Raw genomic sequence first — 12,946 nt, forward strand, 5'->3', positions numbered from 1 at the left:
CAGGCTTTCTATCCCCACCGTCCCCTTCACCTGGGAATAAGCCAAGCCACACTGAGGAAATGGAACTTTATTTCTATAAATACAGAGAACACCCGCTCAAGGGTAGTTAAAAGAGGGGCTGGGGCCTCAAAAAACCTAGGCTCCCAGGGGTACCCCAACACTGATCATAGGGACTGGGGATCCCCAAACCTGAGACGGGCCTTGCAGGCCACAGATATTCCCCAACACTGACACTTCAGAAGTGGAACTGTCCCCATAGGGGAACCGCAGAACCCCTCTTTCGGGTATCCCTCTTGGCGGGGAAGCTGGCGACAGGGAAGTTGAGAAAAAGGGAACATGGGGATAAGAGAAGCTAAAAATGTCCTGAGTGGCCTGGAAGGAGACCCCTGTGATGGGCAGGGGCTGGGTTCTCCTCCGGTACAGCCAGACCCGGAGGAGGAGCAGCAGTGAACAGTGAAGCCAGTTAGAAACCTGGTGCTCACATCCCAACCTCAGCCCTGGGAGAAAGGGAGCGCATGGGGCCGTCCCCAAGTGAGGACATGAGGTAGGGGACCAGGACCTGTCATTCACAGAGGAGCAGAGGGGAGGATTCAGGGAGCCCTGGTGGGGTGGGTGGGGCAGTGTGGGAGCGATGAGGCGGTCACAGGCGTGCCAGAGCCTGGCATCTGCTTCCCAAGGCCACCACTTGGTCTCTGGGCTGGGGAATCCCTGAGGACATCTTCAGGAGAGCCATGGTTCAATGCAATTATCATAGAGAGTGCGATTGGAGTGCCAGGTGGTATGAGAGATCCCAGCCACCGGGCACCTCACTATGGCCCCCCGGGCCAAGAGAGACTTCAACCCAAAGGAGTCTCGCAGATAAACCTTCAAGGTAGGTGGAAGGGCGGGGAGACAGGGGGGAAAAAGAGACAAAGTGAGGTACTGCTGCTGTCCAGACCACACCATGCCCCCACCATCCCCCACCACCCCCACACCCCCACTTCCCCAGCCCTATGAGGCAGGCCTTTCAATTGGGGGGGGGGGGTGTCAGAGGCAGAAAGAGTCCAGAATGAAACAGAACTGGAAGGAGAAAAGTTGTTCCAAGGGGCTTACCGGCTGCTCCTCCATCTCCAGGACCGTCTCATTGGCGTCATAGAAACCAAAGAAGCTACAAAGAGATTTGCAGGGAGGGTCAGGAGAGCCAGGAAAACTAATGTGCATTAGTGCTTCGCAGAGACTCAAAGCCCCCTGGGGAGACAGGCGGCACGAGGACACTCAGAATCTTTCAGAGGAACTAGGCACGGTGGCACTCTTGAGAGGTGAAAGCACGAGTGTGCAGTGTTCGAGGCCAGCCCCAGCTACATAGCATGGTCAAGGCCAAAGCGGGCTGGCTACATGAGACCCTGTCTCAAACAACTAAGAACAATTCCTGACTTGAAGAATGTAAGTGCTGAAGAGCTAGTTCATGGTTAAGAGCACTGGCTGCTTTTCCAGAGGACTCAGGTTCCAGCACCCATGTGATGTTTCACAACCATTTGTAACGCCAGTTCCAGGCCATCTTATGGCCATCCTGGACATCAGGCATGTATGTGGTACATGAATGTACATGCAGGCAAACCACTCATACACATACATAAAATAAGTTTGGGGGCTGGAGAGACGGCTCAGCAAATACGAAGCGCTGGCTGCTCTTCCCGAGGGCGCCTGCACTCACACACACATCCCCATGCAGACACACCGACATATGATTCAAAACAGTAAATCCTTTTTTTTTTTTTTTGAGCTGAAGATCGAACCCAGGGCCTTGTGCTTGCTAGACAAGCGCTCTACCACTGAGCTAAATCCCCAACCTAAAATAATAAATCTTTAAAAAAGGAATTCAAGAACCAAGTGTGGTGGTGTGTGTCTACAATCTCAGCACTGGAGAGGCAGGAGAATCTCTATGAGGCCAACCTGGTCTACATAGTGAGTTTTAGAATAGCCAGGACTATGTAGAGAGAGTCTATCTTAAAACCAAACAAACATAGAAAAACATGCCTGGCATAGATACTCGATTCAACACTCACTACTGCAAATAAGTCAATCAGTCCTTTCTGCAGGGTTTCACTGTGAACCCTACATTGACCTTGATTCTCTTACCTTCTCCTGTGAGTGCAGAAAGGAGAGGCGTGTGGTACCATGTTTAGCTTAACTTTTTTATTTTTCTTCTTATTTATCATGTAGTGTTCTGCCTGCATGTGTCTCTGCAGGCCAGAAGAGGGCACCAGATCTCATTATAGAGAGTTGTGAGCCACGATGTAGTTTCTGGAATTGAACTCAGGACCTCTGGAAGAGTAGCCAGTGCTCTTAACCACTGAGTCATCTCTCTAGCCTTAGTTTTCTAATTTTTACTTAATTTTTTTTTCAGGTAGCGTCTCATCATGTAACCTTGACTGGCCTAGAACTCAAGAGATCCAGCTGCCTCTGACTCCAGGGTGCTATGATTAAAGGCCTGTGCAGCCAGCTAAAATCTAATGTTGGGTGCATGCCATGGTGTGGAGTCAGAGGACACCTTTGGGGTTCACTCCTCGTATTTTTACAAGGTTTCCAAGGATTAAGATCAAGTGGCCGGGCACTTCACAGACTCAGCCAACTTTTTTTTTTTTTTAAATATTGCCAGATGTAGTAGTGTATACATTCAATTCCAGCATCCAGGAGGCAGCAGCTGGAGGATCTCTGTGTGTTCCAGGACAGCCAAGGCTACACAGTGTGAGACCCTCCCTGTCTCAAAAAAGAGAAAAAAAAAAAAAAACACACAAGCAAGTAGACCCTCTTTGTCAATAACCTGACAAATGCTAACGGTTAAAATTCTAGGAGTTGGAGGCTGGAGAGATGGCTCAGTTTAGTAGAATAATAAGTCTTCCATCTCAAAAAATAAATATGGGCTGGTGAGATGGCTCAGTGGTTTAGAGCATTGGCTGCCCTTCCAGAGGACCTGGGTTCAATTCCCAGCACCCACATGGCAGCTCACAGCTGTCTGTAACTCCAGTTCCAGGGGACCTGACACCTTCACACAGACATGAATGCAGACAAAACACTAATGCACATTAAATTAAACTTTCTTTTAAAAAAAAACTTATAATTTCTAAGATTGGGTATGTAGTTGAGTTGGTAGAGTGACTGCCTGGCATGCCTGAAGTCCTGGGTTGATTCCCAGCACTGTATAAACTTTAACATAGTAACAAATGTCTGGATCCTTGGCTATACAACAAATCTGAGGCCAGCTTGAAATACATGACACTGTCTCAAAACAAAAACAAAAAAAAAATGATCACTTCTGCCTACCTATCTGCTCTTTCTTTCCTCCTGGTGCTAAGAGTTAAACCCAAGAGCTGGGTGGGGTGGTACAGGCCTGTAATCCCAGCACTCAAGAGCCTGAGGCAGGAGGATCTCTGTGAGTTCAAGGCCAGCCTTGTCAGGGCTACACTTGAAAAAAGCTACACTCGAAACTGTCTCCAATACAAACAGAAGAATCACACCGAAACTGTCTCCAATACAAACAGAAGAATCACACCCGGAGCTTCAGCACGGTAGCCAAATATTCTGAGCTACATCCTCTCAGCTCACTGTTATCTATCAGCTTATTGTTTCTGAGTTGTCTCACTTGGTAGCCCAGGCTGGCCACAAACACAATAAATAAATACCCCTCTACCTCCAAAGTACTAGGATGACAGTAGTACCCACTACGCTCAGCTGTGGTTGGTTTGTCACAATAAACAACCAGCTCGGGCTGGGGATTTAGCTCAGTGGTAGAGCGCTTGCCTAGGAAGCGCAAGGCCCTGGGTTCGATCCTCAGCTCAAAAAAAAAGAACCAGCTCAAAGGCCTGACCTTGGCCTACAAGGGTTCAAGGTGACCACGGCCAGCTACCTCATTCCCTCCTCCAGCTCTCCCCACAGGGCTCTGCTCAGCCCCCATGAACAAGCCTTCCCTCCCTCCCTCAGGCTTGTTCAGATGGCAGCTCCTTTGAGGACGCTTCCCTGACCACAGGCTACAGCAGGCCCCTGCCTCCTTTCTTTGCACCTGCCATGGTATTTCTAATTTAGTGTATAAAGAACACAACACCAGGGACTTCCTTTGCCAATGCTTCACCATGCCCAGAATAGCACCTGGGCACACATAGTGTTCAGTAAGTACTTATTGAGTAAATTTCAGGTGACACTCCCAGATCAGCTCACCACAGAAGCAGGTGTGCAGAGCTACGGAGCTATCTGCTTTCCCGAGGGATGAGAGGAGAGGCTGAGGTAGACATTCTGGCGCAGAGGGGCGGGGAATGGGACAAAGTGGCCGGAACCTCGATCTCACACTGTAGTGATGGCAGTGCCCTGACTTTGGTTTTCTGACTATCCTGGAACTCACTCTGTAGACCAGGCTGGCCTTAAACTTAGAGATCCACCCGCTTCTGCTTCCCAGGTTCTGGGATAAAGACCAGCACCACCTCGCCTGGTGCTATGAGTTTGATGCTGTGTTCTACTTACTTAGAATACAACACACACACACACACACACACACACACACACACACACACACACACACACGACCCTAATAAACCATCTCTGCAACCTCCTCAGAATCCATGATTACGGTTAAGAGCACCAGCCGCTCTGCCAGAGGTCCTGAGTTCAATTCCCAGCACCCACATGGTGGCTCACAGCCATCTGTAACGAGATCTGGTGCCCTCTTCTGGCCTGCAGGCATACATGCAGACAGGAAATTATATACATAATAAATATTTTAAAAAAGAAAGCAAGAAAGAATCACACAAAAAAAGAAAAAAGAAAAGAAGGAAGGAAGAGAGAAAGAGAGAAGAAAGAAAGAAAGAAAGAAAGAAAGAAAGAAAGAAAGAAAGAAAGAAAGAAAGAAAAACAAAGAAAGGAACCAGGAATAAAAGAAAAGGGACCAAGAAAAAAAAAGAATCTATGATTACTTCAAAATGGGGGGGGGGGGGGGGTGTGTGTTGGGATTTAGCTCAGTAGCAGAGAGTCCTCAGCTCTCTAAAGAAAAAAAAATTGTGTATGAATGTTCATGTGTGGTTTTTGAAATAGGGTCTCATTCACTATGTAGTACCTTGAACTTCAGATCTTCCTCTCTACATCCTGAGTGCTGGGATGGAACCCAGGCATGCTAGGCAAGCATTGTACCAGCTGAGCCACATCTCCAGCTGCCAGTATCAAGTCTTCTTTTTTTTTTTTTTTTAAAGATTTATTTATTATGTATCCAGTGTTCTTTTGGCCAGAAGAGGGCACCAGATCTCATTACAGATGGTTGTGAGCCAGCATGTGGGTACTGGGAATTGAACTCAGGAACTCTGGAAGAGCAGCCAGTGCTCTTAACCTCTGAGCCATCTCTACAGCCCCTCAAAAGACTTTCTATACCAGAAAGTTTTGTGTTTGTTTGGTGGTGGTGGTGGTGTTTTGCTTTTTGACACAGGGGTCTCAAAAAACAGCCCTGAATGGCCTGAAACAGAGATCCACCTGCCTCTGCCTCCTGAGTGCTGGAATTAAATATATCAGTTTTTTGTGTGTTTTGGTGAAAGGGTCTCATTATATTGCCCAGATTTCATTCCGAACTCTTGGGCTCAAGTGATCTTCTTGCCTCAGACTCAAATATTTCTCCCTCTACCCCACCCCACCCATTTTTTTTTCAAGACAGGGTTTCTGTGTAATAGCCTTGGATCTCCTAGAACTCACTCTATAGACCAGGCTGACCTTGAACTCACTGAGACCCGCCTGCCTCTGCCTCCCAAGCACTGGGATTAAAGGCGTGTGCCACCACTGCCCAGACTTAAACATTTCTACAAGGGTCAAATATGCAGAACACTTGCCTAATGTGTAAACCCCTGGATCTGATCCCCAGCACTGCCAGAAAGAAAGAGGGAGACACGGATGTGGTAATCATGCCTGTCACTTGGGAGGTAAAGGCAGAGGTTAAGCCTGGGCTACACACTGGGCCCCTGTCTCTAAAAGAACATCTACTGTATATAGGAGGCACTAACAGGCCAGGTCTCCAGCCTCTACAACCCCTTGTTACCTAGATTGCCAGGGAGTGATGACTCCGTCGTCAGGACCCCCAATCAGCACCAGGCGGCCCACTCGGAGAAAGTTCTTCCGCCACGCTGTAGAGGTGGGGAGAGATAGGGTCAGCCACAGGACTCGGGCTGGGATAGAAACAGAAGAGGGACACAGGTGGGGGTGCGGCCTTACCAGTGGCATTGGGATGGTCTCTTTCCCCATTGATGAGGGCCAGGAAGCTGCTGGCATTGAGGTACAAGTCGTCATGGTGAGGATCTGAGTACAAACAGCAGTTAGGGAGAGAGCCAGGAGCCGGGGTGTATGTAGTGCAGCATGCCTGAGGCCCTGGGGTGTGACCCCCACCTCCTGCATGAACTGGCATGGGTGGCCCACACCTCTATACTGGAGCTCAGGAGGATCAGTTCAGTCATCCTTGGCTACACAAAGTTCAAGTGGGCTAGAGGGATGGCTCAGTGGTTGAGAGCACTGGCTACTCTTCATGACTCTGGTTCAACTCCCAGCACCCCACATGGTAGCTCACAACTGTCTGTAACTCTAGTCCCAGGGGATCCAATGCCATCTTCTGGCCTCCACAGGCAACAGGCATGCATATAGTGCACACACATGCAGAAAAATACCCATACGCATAAAATTTAAAAATTTAAAAAGAGAAGACTAGATGGTCAGCAAGGAGACGAAAGTAACAGTGAAGATGGGCTGGAGAGCTGACTCAGTGGGTAAGACTTCTCACTGGTCTTCTGAAGGTCCTGAGTTCAATTCCCAGCATCCATATGGCGGCTCACAGCTGTCTGATGCCATCTGCTGGTGTACAGATGTCCCCGCAAAGTACCCACAGACATAAATACACAAATCTAATAGTGAAGACAGACACCCAGCCATACAACAGGAGGGTGAAAATAACCGTCAGCACAATTAAGGCACTTTTTGAGGCTTTCTGTTATTTGGTTTGTTTTTTGAGACAGGATCTATTTAGTCCTGGCTATCCTGGAACGCCTATATAATTCAGGCTGGTTTCAAACTCAGAGATCCTCCTGCCTTTATTTCCCAAGTGCTGGGATTAAATAGGTGTATCAGCACTCCTGGCCTGGGAGACACTTTTATGTGGCACCCTTTGTGAGCCAGTGATGTGTGTGTGGGTGGGTGGGTGGGTGGGTGGGGATTTCGAGACAGAGTTTCTCTGTGTAACAATCCTGGCTGTCCTGGAACTCTCTTTGTAGACCAGGCCAGAGTCACTGACATCCGCTTGCCTCTTCCTCCCTCCCAACTGCTGGGATTAAAGGCATGAACCACCCACCGCCCAGGCGAGCCAGTGATTGTTAAAAGTTTTTTTTTTGGGGGGGGGGGTTGTTTTTTGTTGGTTTTTTTAATTTTTTAATTTTTTTTTTTTTTTTTTTTTTTTTTTTGGTTTTTCGAAACAGGGTTTCTCTGTGTAGCTTTGCGTCTTTCCTGGAACTCACTTGGTAGCCCAGACTAGCCTTGAACTCACAAAGATTCGCCTGGCTGTGGAAACTTGGTCCCAAAAAGCTAAGTAATGTACTATGGTGGTATTGTGTTCCCCGAAATATTGTGCATGATAATAAACTTATCTGGAGTCAGAGACAGAACAGCCACAATATTAAACATAGAGGATAGGCAGTGGTAGCACACGCCCTTAATCCTAGCATTCCAGAAGCAGAGCTCTACCTGGATCTCAGTGTGTTCAAGGATACAGCCAAGCTTGGTGACTCACGCCTTTAATCCCAGAGAGTGACGGCAGAAAGGGAAATAAGGCGTGAAGGCCAGAAACTAGAAGCTTTTGGCTGGTTAAGCATTCAGGCTTTTGAGCAGCAGTTCAGCTGAGATTCTTTTGGATAAGGACTCGGAGGCTTCCAGCCTGAGAAAACAGGATCAGCTGAGGAACTGGCAAGGTGAGGTGGCTGTGGCTTGTTCTGCTTCTCTGATCTTCCAGCATTCACCCCAATAACTGGCCTCAGGTTTGATTTTATTAAGAACTTTTAAGATTCCTGCTACAACATATCCAAGGTTACCCAACAAATTCAGGCTCAACCCCTAATCTGGCCCCAGCATCCAGGCACACTACCCTACACTAGAAGTTGGCCCCAAATGGACAAAATCCAGTCTGTTACTTGTTTCTGTAAATAAAGCTGTATTGGGACAGCCACTCACTCATATGGCCACATTGTAGCAAATGAACAATGGTGGAGAAAGAGAATGGTCAGAGTTGTCCTCTGACCTCCATGTATGTGCCACAGTTCACACACACACACAGTAATAATGATAATCCATCAATTTTCTTTTAAGAAAAATTTTGTGCCAGGTGGTGGTGGTGGCAGCAGCAGCGCATGCCTTTAATCCCAGCACTCGGGAGGCAGAGCCAGGCGGATCTCTGTGAGTTCAAGGCCAGCCTGGTCTATAAAGTGAGTTCCAGGACAGCCTCCAAAGCTACATAGAGAAACCCTGCCTTGGGAAAAAAAAAAAAAAAAATCAGGGTTGGGGATTTAGCTCAGTGGTAGAGCGCTTGACTAGCAAGCACAAGGCCCTGGGTTCGATCCTTAGCTCAAAAAACAAAAACAAAACAAACATTTTTTTGCACCAGACTACACTCTCTGAGGCAACTGGGTGGCTTGCAAACATTCTGAACAGCAGCACCTATTTGATTAGTAAGTTATTGATAAATGGAAACTGTTGCTTTGGTTATGGTAGAGGTAGGCACAGCAGGCCTCCCTTCCACAGTGCCATGTCCACAAAGGCCCCGGTGCAGCACCCCCCTTACCATGCCAGTAGTTGCAGATGGAAAATTCTTGGCCCCAAGGACTATAGCAGACCCGATAGAGGTTAGACCGCATTGATGTAGGAAACAGCCACTTCAGATAGTCTGTGTCTGGGAAAAGAAAGGCAGTGCCATGTGGCCTCAACACTTTGTGACCCACACATGGTGGTTTCTATGGAACCCACAGTGCCTACTCACCTCCATACTGTCCCATCTGTGGAGAAGAGAGGGAGATGAAAGAATCCACATTGTGCTCATCCATGACGCACAGCAAAGCTCGGCACACGAGGCCCCCTGGAGGCAGAGCACCATCATTCCAAGAGGCTTTATGAACCGGGACTGCAGTGACCCTTGCCCCTAGTCTCTCAAAATACTGAAAAGAATGGGTGGTGGTGGCCCACGCCTTTAATCCCAGCGCTTGGTAGGCAGAGGCAGGTGGATCTCTGTGAGTTCGAGGCCAGCCTAGTCTCCAAAGTGAGTTCCAAGAAAGGCGCAAAGCTACACAGAGAAACCCTGTTTCTAAAAAAAAACAAACAAACAAAAAGAATGGGATCCAGCCGGGCGGTGGTGGCGCACACCTGTAATTCCAGCACTCGGGAGGCAGAGGCAGGTGGATCTCTGTGAGTTCGAGGCCAGCCTGGGCTACAAAGTGAGTTCCAGGACAGCCTCCAAAGCTACATAGAAACTCTGTCTCAAAAAACAAAACAACAACAACAAAAAAAAGGGATCCAAGACTAAAGACACACCCTGTGCCCACAAGCCACATGTCACATGACAGAGCCGAGGTACAGAGTCTAAGTCTCTGACCAACTGATAGGCTTTTAGCTGCTCTTCAAATCCTTAACTGTAAGAACTACGGAAAAGGAGGATGGAAGGAAGTCTCCCTCCGGTTCGGGACACACAGGAGGAGGACAGGTGCTGAGGGAAGCCAGAAAACGGAGGCTCGTGACCAGAGCTATGCAGTTCAGAAAAGCAAACGCTGGAAAAGCACGCCTTAGATGAGGGTCAAGCTCGTACAAGGCTTGGGAGTTAGTGTGTGTTGCCTACCCTGGGAGTAGCAGATGAGATGCACCCCTTCAGGGGCCTTTTCCATGATGGGGGCCACAGCCTCTCGGAACCCTTGCACCTGTTCCCACAAGGGCCGCAAGCTCTCTCTGCCATCGAAGAGATCAAGCACTGTCACCACAGTCCCGGGGTGTGTCTGTGGGAAAGGGGCAATGCAGCCACTGGGGTTGGACGATGAAGGCCACGTGCATTCACTGAGCTTGCTGGAACCAGGAACCCCCGTCCCCCCAAATCTCCCCCACGGTAGTAGCAGTACCCAGAGGAAGTGGCCTAGAGGGGTTGTCTTTCAGCTGCCCACGCTTCCTCCCCAACCACTAGAGCCTGCTCTAACACCCTCCACCCGGCGGCCCCTGACAGACCTCGTTGATGTAGTCCAGCAGGTGGCGGAAGCTGTATGAACTGTCAAAGAGCCCGTGCACCACGATCACCGGCTTGTAGGACCCGCCGTGGGGTGCGGAGGCTGCCGGCATCAGCAGTCGCAAGAAGGGCAGAAGGAGCAAAGCCCACGCCGAAGGAAGCCTCTGCCCCCACAGCCCTGGCATGCTCCCACCTGAGAAGGAACGAAGGGCTGTGAGGGAAGCGACCCCCACCCACCGCCCCCAACAGACTCCCAGCAACCTCCGGCCTCCGCGTCTACACCGGGTCCTTGCCACAACAGCCTACTTTTAACTTACTCCGGTTTGTTCTGCACAAACACACCCCCTACCACCTCGTTGCACTAATGCTCACCCTAAGTCCCGCTCCCAACTTGGCGCTCAAAGGACTTAGTCCCTAGGCCCAGGATCTTCCGTAAGCATCACCTCGGCCATGCACAACTCGGGGCTCTGCAACGGAGCAGCCCAGGCCCCACGGAGAGTGGAAACTCCCACCTGGCCTGGGTCTGGAGGCTTCGCTCCGCCAGCTGTTTACTTGTACCCAGTCTAGAATCCACGGGGTAGGAGGGAAAGGGGGACCAGGAGAGCGCGCAGGGGGATGACGGATGGGAGGGGGTGCTGCTCGGGGTCGCGCAAAGCCGTCACGTCCGGGGCTTTCCCTGACAACAGAGAGAGCGTTCCCTGCAACGCGGACAGCGGACCGGAGGGGCAATGGAACATTCCATTGCACCCAAGGAGATGGGGAGGAAGCAGGCGGAGCGATCCATTCAACCGGAAGGGGAGAAGCAACAGCAAAGATAATCCGGTATCTAAAGAAGGCTTTCCCAGCCACCCAGGGGTGCGACTTCTCCTCCCTGATGCGCCCCACTTTCCAACCCAGATTGTCTGGCTTTGCAGCCGAGCCCGAATTTCTGGTCCCGGAGGGGGCGGGGAGGCTAGGTCTGACCAAAGGCTAACCCAGCGTCTATCTGGACGCCAGGCCGAGTGACAGGCCAGCGTGCCCCGCGGACCGCAGCCGGAGCGCCCCTCTTCCCGCCCGTCTGCCCTCCCGCTCCGGATCGGCGCCTTACAACTCTTCACTGTGAAGTGCGTGTTGTGCCCGTGTCTCCGGAGACGCCGAGAGTCCTTCAGGCTCCTCGAGTGAAGTGCAGCCTGGCCCAGTTTCTCTGGCCCTACTTTTATCTCTGCATTTATGACCAACCCTTCATGACCCACCTTCCATGGGCGTAGGGCCCCGGGGCTGCAAGGACTCACCTCCGGATTGCCACCAGTCTTTCAACTCTGAGTGACCCCAACAATCTGCTCCTCAGGTCCCTGCAGGCTGCTGGCGATACCGACCCTGTTACTGCTGCCAGACTTCCGCGCTGCGGGCGCGCTGGCACCACTCGGCCTACCCGTGACCCCTGCGCGCACCCCGAGTGCCCCGGGATGGCCTTTACCCGTCAGGGCTTTTACTTAACAGTTAAATAAGTTTCCAGGATTTCTGAGCATGCCTGAGCCTCTGCCTGTACTCAGGGTTTTTGCTCAGTCTAAACCTGACTCTCAATAAAAACCAGAGCATATAGTGAAGACGGTGTGGGAGGGATGGGTCCGGGGTTCTCTCTGATCCATCCACGCTTGAAAAACCAGAACCACCGGTATGAGGCCGTGATGTAAAATTTTCTAAGACCTGGGACCGGCTCAAGACGTGTCTGGGACTGCTCGGCCTGGAAGGGTTCTGTCCTAGGGCAACTGCCTCAGGCGAGGGTTGAGAAATGCTAAAAGGGGGGGGGGGTGCATTTCTGATTCTCCTGCTAGGTTTCTGCAAAAGGCCCAACTGGTGTAATCTCTATAGACCGCCTATCCTCACCCTACCTCCCCACCCACGCCCTTCCAAGACACAAAAAGCAAATAAAAGACTTGAAGTCACCACTGAGTCTCGGTTGACTCCGGAGGAGGATCAGCATCTTGGGGCGGGAGGAGAGGAGGGCAGGGGGTGCTGTAGGGAATGGATAGAATGCTGACCGGCCCAAGATCTCTTCAGCCCCCACAAGCACGCTTTTTCAAACCTGCTTGTCACAGATAAGCAATTACATCGTGCTTCCCTCTGCTAAAGCACTTCAGCTCCTTAACCCTGGAGGAAGAATGTACCTGTGTATCCCCACAGGCACTTTCTGTTTCCTCAGCCAGCTTCAAATTACAGACCTGACTTCCTACCTCACAGGCGGGAGGGCAGGCCCACCCAGGCTGCACGTACCTGGGGGACTTTTCAGGCTCTCTTGGTTCCCAGCTTTGTACCATTCTCTCTCACACCCGGTTCTGTCTCTAACCGGAGGAGCCCAGAGCGATCTCGCAGAGATCTCTGAGAGGGTCTGAGGAAAGAACCCCTTGGACGAGCCGGGTCTGGAGATAAGTGGGGTGGACCCATTGAACTGGCTTCCCACAATATAATCACCACAGCGAGTCTTTGAGGGAGAGACTCGAGAGAGTTCTCTCTCCCTCCTTCATTCTCTTAGTCCCACCCGCTTCGCCTGGTCTTGCCTCCCGGTTTCCATGACAACTCCAAGGGAGCCTAAACTGGGGGCTTGAATGCCAGGGTGAAGGGAGGAAAGAGGTGGTCCAAGAGCAGAGAGAGCGAGTGTGTGGGGGGGGACTTCTGAAGCTCTCCCCCTCCCTGCCTCGGTCCCTTTAAGCTCCCCCCCCTTGCCAC

The 12,946-nt window shown here is 50.8% G+C and overlaps 1 protein-coding gene across 7 annotated transcripts; it reads right to left on the reverse strand.

The window, feature by feature from the left end:
• Nucleotides 1-51: 51 nt before the first annotated feature.
• Ppt2 (palmitoyl-protein thioesterase 2) lies at nucleotides 52-12,720 on the reverse strand. 7 transcript variants are annotated; one of them, XM_036168203.1, is made up of 9 exons: nucleotides 12,494-12,720; nucleotides 10,243-10,433; nucleotides 9,866-10,019; nucleotides 9,017-9,112; nucleotides 8,822-8,929; nucleotides 6,220-6,303; nucleotides 6,047-6,131; nucleotides 1,093-1,147; nucleotides 52-864 (listed from the first exon to the last, which is right to left on the reverse strand). In XM_036168203.1, exons 2-9 carry the CDS (start codon nucleotides 10,423-10,425, stop codon nucleotides 721-723), a joined length of 909 nt encoding a protein of 302 aa, XP_036024096.1. In that variant the 5' UTR covers nucleotides 10,426-10,433; nucleotides 12,494-12,720; the 3' UTR covers nucleotides 52-720. The 7 variants fall into 7 exon arrangements, with proteins under 7 accessions (XP_036024096.1, XP_036024091.1, XP_036024097.1 ...); XM_036168198.1 differs by having other exon boundaries at nucleotides 11,512-12,561; XM_036168204.1 differs by lacking the exon at nucleotides 12,494-12,720 and adding an exon at nucleotides 11,328-11,517.
• Nucleotides 12,721-12,946: the final 226 nt, after the last annotated feature.

Source organism: Onychomys torridus, chromosome 18 (assembly GCF_903995425.1).
Source record: "Onychomys torridus chromosome 18, mOncTor1.1, whole genome shotgun sequence".
Taxonomy (NCBI): Eukaryota; Metazoa; Chordata; class Mammalia; order Rodentia; family Cricetidae; genus Onychomys; species Onychomys torridus.

What these genes read in the sequence shown, in the direction of transcription:
- Ppt2 (XM_036168203.1), bottom strand. Translation starts at nt 10,425, where the DNA reads ATGCCAGGGCTGTGGGGGCAGAGGCTTCCTTCGGCGTGGGCTTTGCTC. An exon ending in TCTCATCTGCTACTCCCAGG is followed by an intron (nt 9,113 to 9,865) that starts GTAGGCAACACA and finishes CTCTGCCTCCAG; the next exon opens with GGGGCCTCGTGTGCCGAGCT. An exon ending in ATCACTCCCTGGCAATCTAG is followed by an intron (nt 1,148 to 6,046) that starts GTAACAAGGGGT and finishes ATCTCTTTGTAG; the next exon opens with CTTCTTTGGTTTCTATGACG.